The sequence below is a fragment of the Dromaius novaehollandiae genome, chromosome 1 (assembly GCF_036370855.1).
Source record: "Dromaius novaehollandiae isolate bDroNov1 chromosome 1, bDroNov1.hap1, whole genome shotgun sequence".
In the NCBI taxonomy this organism is placed as follows: domain Eukaryota; kingdom Metazoa; phylum Chordata; class Aves; order Casuariiformes; family Dromaiidae; genus Dromaius; species Dromaius novaehollandiae.
Genome location: NC_088098.1, coordinates 33,423,669 through 33,438,110, shown reverse-complemented (window position 1 = coordinate 33,438,110; position 14,442 = coordinate 33,423,669). Strand labels below are relative to the sequence as shown.

The following is a 14,442-nucleotide window of genomic DNA, read 5'->3' as shown; positions in this document are numbered from 1 at the left end:
CCCTGTCCTTGCCTCAAGTGTCAAAGGAAACGTGACTTGTCCCTTTCAAATAGCTCTTTAAAATTATTTTTCTCTCTGATGGGTATGATTTTTCTTGGACAGTGCTTGTCTTACAGCTACCTGCAGTAAAAAAGTGTGGAAAGCTGACATCGAGCTAACTTAAAAACTTGAACTATTAAAATATCCTCTCTTTGGAGTACTTTTCAACAGTGTTCTTTGTGTTGGAACTGGGATAAGTACATCTGTTTTCTGTGGTGTGTCCTGTTTAAAACGAACAAAAAATTGCTCAATATAAGTAATTGTCAGTGATCACAGTTATTCCAGTTGAGTGGAAATAAATTAACTCAAGTGCTGAATAGATCATAAGTCAAATCCTCTGATTCTTCATCTTGTGAGTTTTAAGATACGTATTTATAGATTCAGCTCTAGGAACCAGGGGGGATATTTCCAAGTGCACTTCTGTACTGGACAAAAGCATCAAAGTAGAGCCCCTTGCCTGACTTTCACCTTGTGTGCGTGAATGTGATGCATATCTTTTTAGTGTCTGTCTTTAAAGATTGAGGAGAGAAAGCACAAATGCCACACTGAACCATGATTGATTAATTTAAAATGCCACAGAACCAGGCTGTATGCTTTATTGGAAAGGTATAGTTCTATATCCATTGAATCATGCTTTTTTATTAAGATTCTTTCAATGCAAATGAAATCTAGACAGGTGGTTTTGCAAGACGCATCAAATCAAAATGGCAGCAATCTTGAGAGCACATCATGTCTCACATTTTTCCTTTTGAAAAAAATCCTCTGGTTATGTAAGCAATAGAAACAAGTGAGAGGTTGCAGCAGTGGTACAAGAACTTTTGATACTTTTTTTGTCAAAGCCAAAATAGATTTAAGACTATTTTTGACTTTAAGGCTTCTGACATATGAAATGTTTTTTTTTTTTTAACAGATACCCGATATACTGCGTATAGACAGTAAAGCTTCTTTCTGTCATAGCAAGATTCAGATTCTAGAGGAAAGGCCCCAGCTCTGAGGATAGGTGTAGATGAAAAACAGTTGCTTCAGTTGTTACAGTAATGTGATAACTTGTTATAATGATGAGATGGCAATTTGATCAGTTAGCTAGCCTCTGTTTTCTAAACCCTAAATTTCTAAAAATTCGGCATTGAGTAAAGATTGCACTGACTTTCGGCGCCACCACATTTGCTGCTTGCTTCCTCTCCCCCTTGGTCTCCGCAGCGCCGGTACTGCCTGTAAGCGCGAGCCAGCCTTGCTGAGCTCGTCCCAGCAGCGTGCTTACTGTGCTGGAGATCCGAGCTGTGTCCGACACGCACTGGTCGAGAAAGGGGGAAGGAGGAAACCTGGAGCCCTGCAGCCCCCCGGCCCCGTGGAGGAGCGCTGCGGGCCCATCCGCCGCAGCCCGGGCACGCGGCAGCATCTCCGCCGGGTGTCCACGAGGTGGCACGAGCAAGCCGTGGTCGGGGGTACCAGCAGCCTCCAGCAGTGAAAAGTGCTGCCCTCATGGTGTAATCTTCCTTCTCCTTCAGAAGAGCTCGTTAGCCAGCACGATCGACCAGTGCTTTTGCTCTGGGAAGCGTGGGTCTGCACGCACAGCGACCTGTGCCGTAAGGGCGGCAGGGGCGTCCTCTCCAAGGGCTGATTGACCTGGGAGATAGTGATGTCCACGGGCTGCTTCTGCAGTCAGTGGAGAAGTAACCGCTGCTCTTGATCTGGCCACCCTCGAAATGTAACTAAAGACACTTGAAACTGTCCTCTGGAGACCTGCTCTCCCTGCACTCCCTTAATTAGGGGGGATTAGAGACCAGACTTAAAAGGTGTAACTTACCTTTACGAGTACAGGGCCCATAACTGCCATCTCAATCACACGTCTTAAAAAAGGGAGGCAGAACAGAGACCAAATTAGCAGCCTTCTCGATGTTAAATGATAGCCTCCAACCCAGATGCAGAAATCCTCTTTTAAGAGCAGTTGGCAGCTATAAGACGCATTGTCACCACTGTTAATGAATCCTGTATTTCTTTGGCCTTCGTGCTCCAGCCTGCAGTTTGTATCCATTTCTGACTTGGTGAGTGAAGTTTTCCAGCTCCGTTAGGGTCTGAGAGAGTGGCACGTGCTGCTCTTTGAGCTGAAAGATGTATCATTTGATTCTTTCTGGCACTTCCAGTGCAAGCAGATTGCTATGATGGAGATTCAGAAATCCACGGCAAGGTCAGCTGTTACTGTTGAGAGTTGCGTATACTACAGAAAAGAAGAAAAAAAAATTGTTCTGAAATCTTTCTACAGCTGGAAGATTAGGAAAGCTTTGTATGCACTCAGACTTTGTCTAGAACAAGGCCCTCTGCAGTGACAGGTACCTCTTGGGGCTTCAGAGGTATCCTAGGGTTTCTGACCTTCTTTGTAAAACATGTGCTGCACTATTTTCCCAGCAGCACTATGACAGAATTTCTTAAAAGCCACTATCTCCATATAAAAATGAATTAGTGGCATGGTGTGGTGGTTTTTTTTTTTTTTTTTTCCTGGCTCAAATCTTGTTGTGCTGTAGTAAAGCTTTTCCCCACACACCTCTTTTTCTCAAAAAAATAGAAATGTCAAACAAAGTATGTAATACCAAATTAAACACAGAACTGAGTATACTTTGGTAGATCACTGTAGTAAGCCTGAGTTCTGAACGACAATTAGGTATGCATTTGGAGTTGGCTGAGTAAGTCATTCTCAAGACTTGTAACTTTAAAAAAAAATCAGTAAAAGTTAAAAATAAATAAATAAAATAAATGATCTTTGTGTGTTAAGACTCAAACTTTCCAAAGAACCCAGTACACAGACCTCTAGTTTAAGTCAAGGAAGCTCTGATAAATGAGCCCCTTACGGTTAGTCATCTTCTCTCCTATAACAAATGGTTCTGAGTTCTGCTTGTTGAAAGAAATAAAATTTAATTTTGGCATTCCAGTACTTGCAAAGCATCTGTATGACAGAGCCGAAATCGGGTAAGGAAACCTATGTTGTTTAAAGGTCTCAAAGGACACACTGAGCAGCAAAGATGAAGGTTTTTTTTTAATTCTTGGCAGTGCCTTGAAAATCCACTGTAGTATTTGCAAGTTTAAATTATTTTAGTGGTTAGAAATGTCTGCTTCCTTTAAACTGTTCTTTGCAGCTTAATTTAAAGATATGTAGAAACCATGGGGAGGAAAATCAACTTCTCTGTGGCAAGATTATATAAAGTGGCATTTATGACAGGCACACATCTGGGAGCAAAGCTTCTGTAAGATTTGATTTTTGGCTCTGAGGTGTTTTCTGCCTGGTCCTCTCCCCAACCACAAAAAAAAGAAAAAGAAAAAGATTGATTTGTAAGAGCAAGCAATGGAGAGGCTGAGCGTAGCAGAGGCCGGGCGCAGTTCCCGGGCGCATGGGGGGATGGCCTCGCGGGGTAGCGCAGCGCTGCCGCACTGCTGGTCCCATGCTGGATTCGCGGAAAATGGGATTGGGCCCCGCGCGCCCCCACCGACCCGCGAGGAATCGTGGTGTTCGTGACAGGTGCTGTCAGCGGCGCAGCCTCTCCTGCCTTCCCCGCCGCGGGAGCGCGGACTGTGCTGCCGCTGTGCATCCTTGCTGCACCCCCCCCCCCCCCCGAGAAATCCGCCCTTTTCTGAGATGCACAGGGAACAAAGCGTGGTCTCTGGCCTCTTTCAGCTCCACAGATTTTCAGTCAAATTGCAGCTGTCATGGTTAGCATTTGTTGTGGTGCTTTTCCCTCAGATAAATTTAGCTCTGAAATAAAGCTCCAAATCCCACACCTGGAGGCACGGACAATTTGAGCTGTTTGTTGCTGAGTGCAAAGAGGAAAGTGGCTGAAGTATAGCTCTGTGTGTGTATACACACGTACAGAGGCAAACAAATATATCTGCAATAAAAACCACATACAAGTAGGCAGGGTTCAGCTGAAAAGATGAACCAGTACCTGCAGTAGCCATGTTCAGTGATGCTCCCTGTGTGAGTCCTAGTACTGCAAGGAAAGAGCAGTTAGAAATTGGGGTTAATTCTGACCATAGAAGAGGAGGGTGATTTGTAACATGTTGCATTTTTATTACAAGCTAAACAAGGAGGCAGCAGAATGAGTTCATTGGCATACAATTCAATTTTTGTTTAAAATGTTTAGAGTACTGGAAAGCTCATTTACATGTTTTTACATGATCTGCATGCTTTTCTGGAACAATATATACTCCTGTGCTTGACTCCTTGTCAGTGATAGATGTGACTTGTGTTCTCTGCTGCTATTAAGCAGCAAGACTTTTTTTTTGTTTGTTTGTTTGTTTTTGTTTAACTGATTCCAAGTGAAAGAAATATTAAAAGTTGAAAGTTAAACACAAGAAAAACTGAGCAGGTACCTACCACCCTGAATTTGGGCCTGTACATGCACATAAATTAAATCTTTTCATGGCCTCATAAAAGCAGTGAGATGACACACAACCTGATACCATGGTTCATCTTGGAAAGTCTGTGACTGCTAAGTATTTATCAGTAAATGCTGTTCTACTGACCTTTTTCCCCCTTAAGTTTAGCGTGCCTTCATTCCCTGTGCTTCTGAAGGATAGCCTTGTAGTAAGAGTGTGCTTGCTGCTGTTTGTAAATGTATGTACTCCACAATCCTAGACTTCTTTTTGGAGAACAGGTAGTTATTCACGTCATAGCTAGGTCTCCATTAATTATTTCCTGTCTATATAAAGTACTGCACAAGTATATCACCGGGTACCTGTTGTCAAACTACATTTATCTTTGCCTTCATTGTGCTTTTTCCATTGCAAAATCTCTTGCATCCCTCAGATTCACCATTTGTTCTTTGGTGCCTCATATTTTACGGTCTTCTATCTTGAATTTTCCCAAACAGCTTTGTATGATAACTAATAGGTACTCTTTGACTTCCCATTCGTCTCCATGAACATGTAGCCATAGCAGCAAGGGTAAAGAAAGTAAGTGGGGCTTGCAATTTAAGAAAGATGGTCACTTTTTAGGGGAGTCTTCATTTTCTAAAACTGTAATTGCAACATCATCTTTATAATTTTTGTTCTTTTTTCTTGTAGGATTTACAAATAGAACGAGAGAGGACTGTGTATAATATTTCTGGTGGCTGCACAGCCCTTGTTGTGGTGTATTTATTGGGGAAGCTTTACGTGGCAAATGCTGGTGATAGCAGGTAAGTAACTGTGGTGTCTCCCTGACTCTCCCTTCACCCCAATCCCCCAAATCTACTGGTTTTGATTTCCTTAGGGGCAAGCAGTATCACAGTGCAGTTCTGCTGCTGGACCAGAACACTTATCAGTTCTCACAGAACCTGACGCTTAAGGCCGTGGTAGACTTCTGATGTCTAGTTGAGTGGTGAATGCATTCAGAGAGGTTGACTCTTCTGTTCTTCATAGCAGCACCTGAATGACATGATGGCTGTAGGGTAGCGGAAAATCACTAAATAGCCAATCAAACAGAGGAGACACTGGATGTGTAGCCACATCATCTATAGAGCACCATTTGACAAGATCACTGCATCTGAAAACTGGAAGAGCTAGTAGAGCTAGACTGGTTCAATAGGAAGTCCTATGGCCCCTGTCCACAGGCCTTGGAAGGATGTCCTGAAAGATCACTTGGCCCGCAAATTTTGATGTAATTGAAGCTAGTCATCTGTAAGGGAATAGCTGCTACTTCTGCAGTGGAGGAGGAGGGAAGGGAGAGGGACTATCACAGGTGAGGATTTTTACTGTGTCCTGTTCTGTCTTATGGATTTGTCCGTTTCTGAGAGCTGAATGCTGTAGTTCAGAAGTCATTGCATTTTTTTAAGTTAGAAGTTGGATGCTTTAAATACCACAAATGAGACGCTTTTTGTGACTTAGCTAAAGCTAGGAGCGTGCTGGAAACCTTTCACTTGTGCTCTTTCACCCTGTTTTGCTCTCTGTCCATGCCACCATCAGAGAGAGGGAATAAGACTGTTCTTGCACCGCTTCAGACCTTCATGTGTTTACGCAGAACGCTGCCAGAAGAAACGGGCCTGGCACAGTAGTTTTCTGCATGATACAGACCATTGTGCTCTGTTAGTTAGCAGCTGAATGATTTTAAGTCTGCAAAGGTGTAGAACCAGCCTGTCTTTAGCTGAAGACTACTGCAGAGTTATGCATTTAATTGTGTTTAAGGTTTGTGCACACATAGCTCATGCTTGTATTGTGTATACCCATGTATTTACAGAGACAGGGCTCAAGCAGTGTTTTGTAGCTTCAGCCTAAGGTTTTTGTTGCTTATTGCTGCTTTAAACTGTGTAGATAGTAAGATGTGCATAAAGTTGCTATTTTTTTGCATGTTGGTGATTCTTACTAATGTGCTGAATGTGGTGTATATATTACAAATTGTTTACCAAGTTCCTCCTCACAAGTGACAGTTTGAATCTCCTTTGAATGTTGAACTAGTCCTCACAGAGAGTAGCTGCAAGCATGTTTAAGTGGAGCACCTATCCAGTCATTAGAACCACTAGCTACACTACATTTTACCTCTTTTTACCATGTTTTGCTTGTGTTACTGTAATATTTGAGGAGCAGTTGGGTCTCTTCCACTGAGTTGGCTAAAACTCATTATTGTCTCTTAAAAGTTTCTTTCATCTGTGCTATGTAAAACTGGCCATGCAGGACATATTTCTGAGTAGTTGAGATATTTTTCTTAAATGACTGGCTGCTTCCAGTTCCTGTCCAAGATTCCTCCTCTGCCCCTGGAGAGCACCCTCAGCTGCATTGCAACCTCCTGATACCCACGGGTCGAAAACCTCATTGATAGTCATCTCAAAGTGGCCTCAGCATCCAGCGTAGATAAAGCCACTGAGACTTCAGGAGGCTTTGAGTGATCTTTAAGCCCATCCAAACATCTCCTCAGAAAAAGAGGAAGAGCAGGAATGAGAAGGTAAACCACTGGCAGAGCTAGGTCTTGTTTGGACTAGGACTGAAGCTTTTCTATTCATTCCTCAGATCCTACAGGTAACCATCTCCAGATCCAAACCACTCTGGTTTTGCTCTTTCCAGAAGGGCTTCAAGGAAAACTTACTTGTGCTGAGAAGGGCTCTATGCATTCCCAAACTCCTTGATTTTCAAATATACCCACTTATAGGTTTTCTTAGTTCATTCACTCAATAAAACTTTTAAAGCCTAGAAAATAGTCTCTCCCCTGCCAAATTCCCACTTCCCATGTTTCAGAAGGGGAGAAAAACAGTTGTTATGACACATCTAAGTTGGTGCTCATCAATAAAAGGACATTTTAGACAGCTCTGAGTTTCTGCCTACTGCAAGGGTACACAGTGTTGTAGTCATGTATTTTTAAAAGCCCAATCATGTAGCCAAGAAGTTCTTACTCAGTTAGTGGAAAAATATGTTCATTTTTGTTGTCTCATGCCTTGTGTGGTCAACTTTGCATTTTGTACAAATACAAATGAGCGCAGTGAAAAATATAATAAGGAAACTACTTACCAAAATGTTTGCCCATCCTTGAGGAGAAGAGTGGGGTGGGTTGGTTTGTTTGTTGTCCCCCCCACCCCCCAAAAAAAGAGGACTTGTGTTTGTTGATTTTAGACCTAAATACCAAAACCCTCAGTTCCTCAGTCAAGCTTTACTTTCTCCGAGTTCACATACTTGGTTGCCCTGCTTCTCTGTCCTCATTTTTTTTTCCGCTCTCCACTCCCCCAGTGAAAAACCTACAAATAAATCAAGCTGCATTTCCCACAGAGTGGAGTCTGTGAGAGGAGGCATCATGCTGTAGTGATGGGAAATAAACATTTAAGTATCAACGCAAACCTCATTTGTACTGATTCTGTTGCTCAAAAGAGAGTTAGGTCTCTTAATTCCAGACAACTTCAAAACAGTTGAAGCTTATAAAGGTGGGTTTTGAACAGCTTCTGCTATCACAGGACCAAGGTATATACAACGAACTGTTACTATCACAATGAGACTAGAGAAACACTGAGTGTGAGACTTGAATAATAATGTGCTGTGCTGTGCCAGCTATACCTCAGACTTATGTCTCTGGTATTCAGTTTAACCATTAAAGCTTCTCAAATCTAATCATTTCATGCCACGTACCCTGGCACTGTTGTATAGCAGCTGTCCTTTTGTAGTCGATGTGTAATTACATCATGAAAAGACTTTAATTACCATATTACTAAATTACCAGCCAGCAATCCTTTCAGGTTCTGCCCTAGCTCACTTCTGTATGGACTATTAGCCTTCTCCATGCTGAACACTTTCGGTTGGTGTAAAAGGGAGAAAAATTGTGCTAATTGTAGGTTTTGTTATGAACTATTACTGAGCTTGATGTTATGGCATCACTAATGTCAATGATATAATTAAACTTCTGCTAACTATGCAATCACAGTTCTATAATAGTTAAACGGTAACTGCACATGATACCAGAATCCTCCTAAGAATGAGGTGATGTCTTGATGAAACAACTTGGAGGGAGCCACTTCCATTGGCTCATCTGGTCATTCTTGCACTCTGCCATAAATATACCTACTTGTACAGTCAAAATTTATGTCCGAATATTGGCCGAAGCTTTTTAATGTGTCCAACCCCCCCCCTCCCCCGGGTCATTCTCTATCTCGATGGTTAGCATTGTTCAAAAAGGCTATCTAGATAGGGACTAGTAGTGCTGTAGTCAGCTGTCCCATATATCATGCCTTTCTGGTAAGCATTGGTACACTGCGCTTTGCTTACCAATTTGACATGTACGCTATGGTAATTAGGCCAGACTCTCTCACTAGCTGCTGCTTATTTTTTTTTTTTTTTTTTTTAATAAGGAGCACTAAATTTTCTCTGCTCACTCTTTTAAATAGTATTGTTTGATTTTTATATTGCTGAAGTGACTTTTACCTCTAAACTGCCATAACACACTTTGTTAATCTCACTTCTTTTTGGCTTTGTGGTCATTATTAGTATATTGTTTTACAGCTGGTGATGAAGCCATAGTAAACCAAGGACTTAAATCTTTTTACTGATTACTGCTCAATTATTGTATAACCTCATGTAACATAACATTTGTTCAATATCATTCCGATGACTTTAAGTCAATATAATTATATTAACTATCTCTGGCACAAGAGTTCAAGCTTTCATGTTGGCTGTCCAAGGAGCTGCTCAGAGACTACAGAGGCTGCCATGTTGTGCTGTGTTACACCCGGAGGTGTTATGGAGCCATTGAAGTTAGCTCTGCTTTTATCATTATATGTGATGCAGAACATCACAAGTTATTTTGTCTTTTCCATAGGCTCTGAAACAATCACTAAATCTGCAAATGGATTTTTAGGCTTTTCTGATTTGTTGGTAGGAGAAGGGACAAAATAAGCGGTGTTACGTTTTTGAAGCTTTCACAGGCTTGGAGGATGACTGGATTTTTTTTTTTTTTTAATTACTTCGTCACTTTGTTTTTTTATCATCTTTTTGCTTCCTTGTTTCCCTAATGCTTATGTCTTCAGGGCACATTCACTCTCTGGTTGAACATGCATCCTCATGTCCAGAGAAGGTTTTTCTCTTCCTTTTTGCAAGTGTAGAATTAATGCTAAGGCATTTGGGATTGTTGGATGATAGCAGTTTGTTGAGTGAATGCTTTTATGATCCTCCCATGTGGGTGCAGGATAAACAACTTCATTGGTGCTTCAGATGCCCAGATGTGGGAGAGTGTGTTTATAACACTGACTTCTCGCAACATAATAAAATAGTGAATTGAAAATTGAATTCTACCTCGTTTAATGTTTTGCTTCCCCCCACCCTTCGCTTCTTATGTTGAATCTTACTAAATCTCTACTTTCTCTTTGTCTGTATCATGGTGTTTTTCAGCTGCTCTCCCTATTAATAGTTCTCATTGTGGAGAGTGAAATTTGGGGGATTAATGAGGTTCTACCAAATGAGAGGGGCAGGGAAATAGCCATGTGTCTGCTGACTGAAGCCTGGCGCTGTGGTTCAAATGAGATTTTTGAAAAGGCAGAATTGAAGAATCTGGTCTGTTTGTGGTGTTCATGGTATCTGACCTCTTCTCAAGGCAGTTCAGAAGGGTAATCTTTGCCAGATGATTTTAACTTTGTATGAGGATAGGGACTAAGAAAATGTTCTAATATATGGCTGTTGTAGAGTTCCTTTGCTTTTACTCTTCGGTTTATAGCATTTTTTAAGAAACTTTAATTTTCTGTTTTTTTCAATTATTTATTTTCTAATCTGAACTCTGTATGGTATGAGTAGTCTGTTTAAGCCTCTTGCTTCCTTGCATCTGCTTAAACAATAAGAATCGTGTTTTGTACTTAGAGACCTCTGGAGGAAAGGCTAACTCAGTTCAACTTCATCAGTCCACAGTATTTAGAACAATGTTCTTAGTCCTATCTCCTCCTAAGATGTGACAAGCAGCAAATGAACAGTGCATAGGGCCTTTTCACCTTGGAACCACGCGGTCTGTGGTGGCTCTTCTTCCTCCTCTGAAAATTCTCATTACTTCCATTCCTCAGATGATGCCCTCTCTCAAGAGGCCCGAACAACACTTGGACCATATTTTGGCCAAGCTATGTGCACGTCCCCTTGTTAGATGATATTAATTCTTTGGCAGAATCCCTCAAAAAAAAAAAAAAAAAAAAACTTGATTGTTTCAGGGCAACAGATCTGCTCAGGAGCCTGTGAAGTGAGGAGAGACTGGATTCAAAACAAAGCCAGTCTCTCCCACACAAATTCTCATTCACTGACTAAGGTTTGGTAGGTGGAGAAGTCTGGTTCTGCCCAGCAGAAAATGCTGGAAAAGAATGTGACATCTTAGTCAGATTCAGAAGATACGGCCAAATCCCATCTCGTTTTGTTCTCCTGCTTCCCTTCCTTGGAAGCCTGACTTGCAGGCCTGCAGAAAGCACTTCTGTTTCCCTTACCATTTGTCCCCTTTCCAAGGAGAAAAAGAACATAAAGTACATAAGAATAGCAGTGACCTCAGATTTTTCAGGATTTTGTGCTGGTTAAAATTTTTGGAGGCACTTCAGGAAACGCTTTAGCAAAGCTGGGGGCAGGGGCGAAGTTGTTGGATCAGAAATAAGTCGTTGCATTCAACGTGCAGTGGTAAGAAGGCAGAGTGTTTTCTACCGATCCAGTGGATGATGAGTTCCAGAGTACTGGCACGTTCTATCTAACAGTGACTTGACAGAAATGATTAATTTGGCAGTCAACGTTCATAGGCTTTTGAAGACAAAACAAATGTCCTGCCTCTTCTCCAAACTCATGTTTTTTCTGGGAGAGAGCTCATGCCTGAGCAATGTCTATGGCAATCTAGCAGGTGTTGAAGCCATTAAAAACAGTTTTGATGTGTGGTACGTTCAGTTAAGTCTTCAGTCCTAACCACACAGACGTCTTCTACCTGTGAACTCCTTACGTTTCAGATTATGAGGAAGGAGAGGAGTTTTCGCTGTGCAAGTAATCTCAGTAAATTTGAAGGCTACAGTTCATTGGTGCTAGTTTCCAAGAGTAGTAGATTCTTTGCCTTTCATTCTCACCTGTGTTCAAACCTTGTGGAGGGGGAACCACACAACAGCAACTAACCAAGTCAAACAGAAAGGTTGGTTGCTACCACTGCAAGTAAAAGCGTTCCCTTGCTGCACATTTTTATTGGTGTATATAAGCACCAATTGAGGAAAAATCCCCACTGTCATAACATCTTCAAATGTATGTTGCATATGCAGTCTGCAGAGCTTGTAGTCTATGAGACAAGATGAGCAAGGGTGGTGAGACACCATTTTAATCACTCTTTTGCCTGTATTGATACATAAAGAGCCTGCAATCTTTAGTACGGGCAGTTCATGGTGTAAGTGGGTATACCAGAACCCAGATCTACCAGTGCGCTGCATTAAGCTCAAAACCGTCTTTTCATCTTTGCCTTTTTTACTGACCACAGAAAGACTTGTGGATTCTTCCTTTCAGTTTTACAGGGCCAGGGCTAAGGCCTGCCAAGCAGGCTGGGAGCATTAACATCTTTCTAGGCTTCAATCAGTACAGCAGGAGAGGAAGGAGAGCAACCAGGGGAAGTTCACCAGACTCACTTGGTGAATATCCTGTTGTCCTTACTGTGCTGGAAGGCTCCTCTCAGCCCCTGGACTCAAGGAGCCAGGCAGTGCCGTCCCATCAGCATCTAGGCAATGCAGCTTGAGCCCCGCTCCTGGGGCTTTTAGTAAGGGCTTCCCCTCTCAGCTGTGAATGTACAAATGAAGCAGGACTTGGGTAAAAATTCGCTGACGCAAGTTTAGCAGACTGTGACGTTCAGTATGCTTTTATCTCAGTTCAACTTGTTCCAATATTCTTTAGTTGCTGCTTAGTTACGTACGCAGAAGAGCTGATATCAAGATAGACTTAACACTTCAGATGCCACAGTCATTCTGGGCTCTTCCTTACTGGTAAATCACCAAAGATTGGGGCGGGGGAATGCCACGCTTCTTCTATGGTCAGCCATGTACTGGTAAAATAAACACTGACTTGCACAGCAATTCCTTCATCCACTAAACCCAGGTTTAGTTACCATAGTAACTCATCCTGGATATGAATGTGATATCCTGGACAGCAAAGGAAGAAAAAAAAAGACTTTGATTCCCCATATACCAGTCCAGAGGCTCAGAGCTGGCCACTGAGATGGCTGTGCTGCTTGTTTGTTTCCCTGGCACAGCCTAAATAATTGGTGGCATGTTGTTCAGCCATGATGCAGAAGCACAGTGGTGTATCATCGTTGTGACCTTGGGCTTAGCAGTATTCAAACCAAGAATACACTGATATGATGGGCAGAATGAATCCCGTGAGGGCAGTAAATCTCCCATGTAAGCATGCTGGAGTCACTGGCAGGCACTCTTCATGTGCCAGCAGGGTCCACTCACTATAAACAGGTTTGTAATAGCTTCCTGGCTGCCAAGGTCCTCTGAAGATCAGTGTGTTCAGATGTAAACCAATTCTGTTGGTTTGTCTTATATCTTACAACACACAATTCATTCCAGAATGTTTTAGTTGAGTTAGTTGGCTTTTAGTTTTTTACTCTGGTCCCAGCTGTACTAGATACAAGTATACACGTAAACATGTAAAGTCACCACTGACAAATATTTCAGTAGCAAAAGTTACTTTCCTTGCTGAAGCAGTGAAATATCGCATACAGATAGCTGGCACCATCCCATTAGAAAATCTACTGTGATGAGGTAGGAGTACAAAAAATGGTATAATTAGCCCTAAAATGAAACACTGTTAGTAGAGCCAACTGCTAATAATTAGCCAAATGCTACTAATAGCAGTAACTGCATACTTAAATTACATCAGACCAGCAAGACATTCAAGAGGGAGTTTTGTGGCAATCGACCTACACCCAGCTAAAGAGACACTGAGACCTGGAAACATGCAGCTCCAGGTGTCAAAAATCTCAGGTTGATATGTCTTCTCCATGCTGTCTCCTCTGTGGACAACCTGCAAACTTAGTATTATATTTAATTTAAAATCAAAAAATGATGGTGGTATAGAAACAGCTGAATTAATTTACCTACAGAGTTGATGATAGGTAAGTGCCTGTAATGATTGGATGCAATATATAGGGCAGAGGGAGGTCTCCAGGAGTAGCAAATCCCTTTAACTGCTGCTTACTAAGTTGTTAGCTCAATACATGAGATGGAATGTGAGAACAGTTGTAAAAACTATTATTTTTGGCAGTAAGGAAGATGCTGACTGGCTCAGGTGCTAGTGTAAATGAGAAGTAAGCGCTTTCGTGGAAATCTGTGAATATTATTTTGCTATGAGAAATAGCTTCTACTTGCTTATTTGTAATCCTTTATTAAAAATAATATGATTCATTTAGTAAAAGCAGACCACCAAAATAGTGGCTTTAGAGTATATCAGCAGCCTCATTTTGCACAAAGGCCTTTTCCTTGGAAAGGACTAAATAAGCATTTGGAATGTAAATGTGAATGAGGCAGGTAAATTGAAAGAAAATAAAGTTTTACATGCATGCCTAGAAGAAAAGCTTGCTTGCTTGCATAGTGCCTCTGAAAGAAGACTTTCCGGGTTCATTGCAGTGACAGAATTGTGTGATTTCTTTCCACAGCTCTTGCAAAAGCAGGGAGAGATGCTTGTGTTATCGCAAGAGCGGTGTAGCACAGTTAGCTCAGTACAGATGCAAGGAAGGAGAAGAGGCCCTGGAGTCAGATACCTGTGAAAGCCCCGCATTGGGGTCCCTGACCTTCACAGCCGCTCTCCTGGGCAGACACCCCTTGCTGCTGAGCAGGACTCTGCAGAAGGTCTTAGCAGAAGTTTGGGAGAGTCTCTCATTGTTCGTGCAGGAAATACCAAAGCACACTGGTGCAGGAAGTTATTTTAACCCTGCCTTTGTGCAATTCCCAACCAAGGCAAATTCTTGCACCTTTTATT

The 14,442-nt window shown here is 41.9% G+C and overlaps 1 protein-coding gene across 2 annotated transcripts in view; it reads left to right on the top strand.

Moving 5' to 3' along the window:
• PPM1H (protein phosphatase, Mg2+/Mn2+ dependent 1H) overlaps positions 1–14,442 on the top strand; it is a 141,607-nt gene that overhangs the window by 78,379 nt on the left and 48,786 nt on the right. For both annotated transcript variants that reach the window (XM_064508461.1, XM_026092367.2), the window contains exon 4: positions 5,095–5,207. In XM_064508461.1, the coding sequence (XP_064364531.1) occupies positions 5,095–5,207 (113 nt within the window). The remainder of the gene's footprint in view (positions 1–5,094; positions 5,208–14,442) is intronic.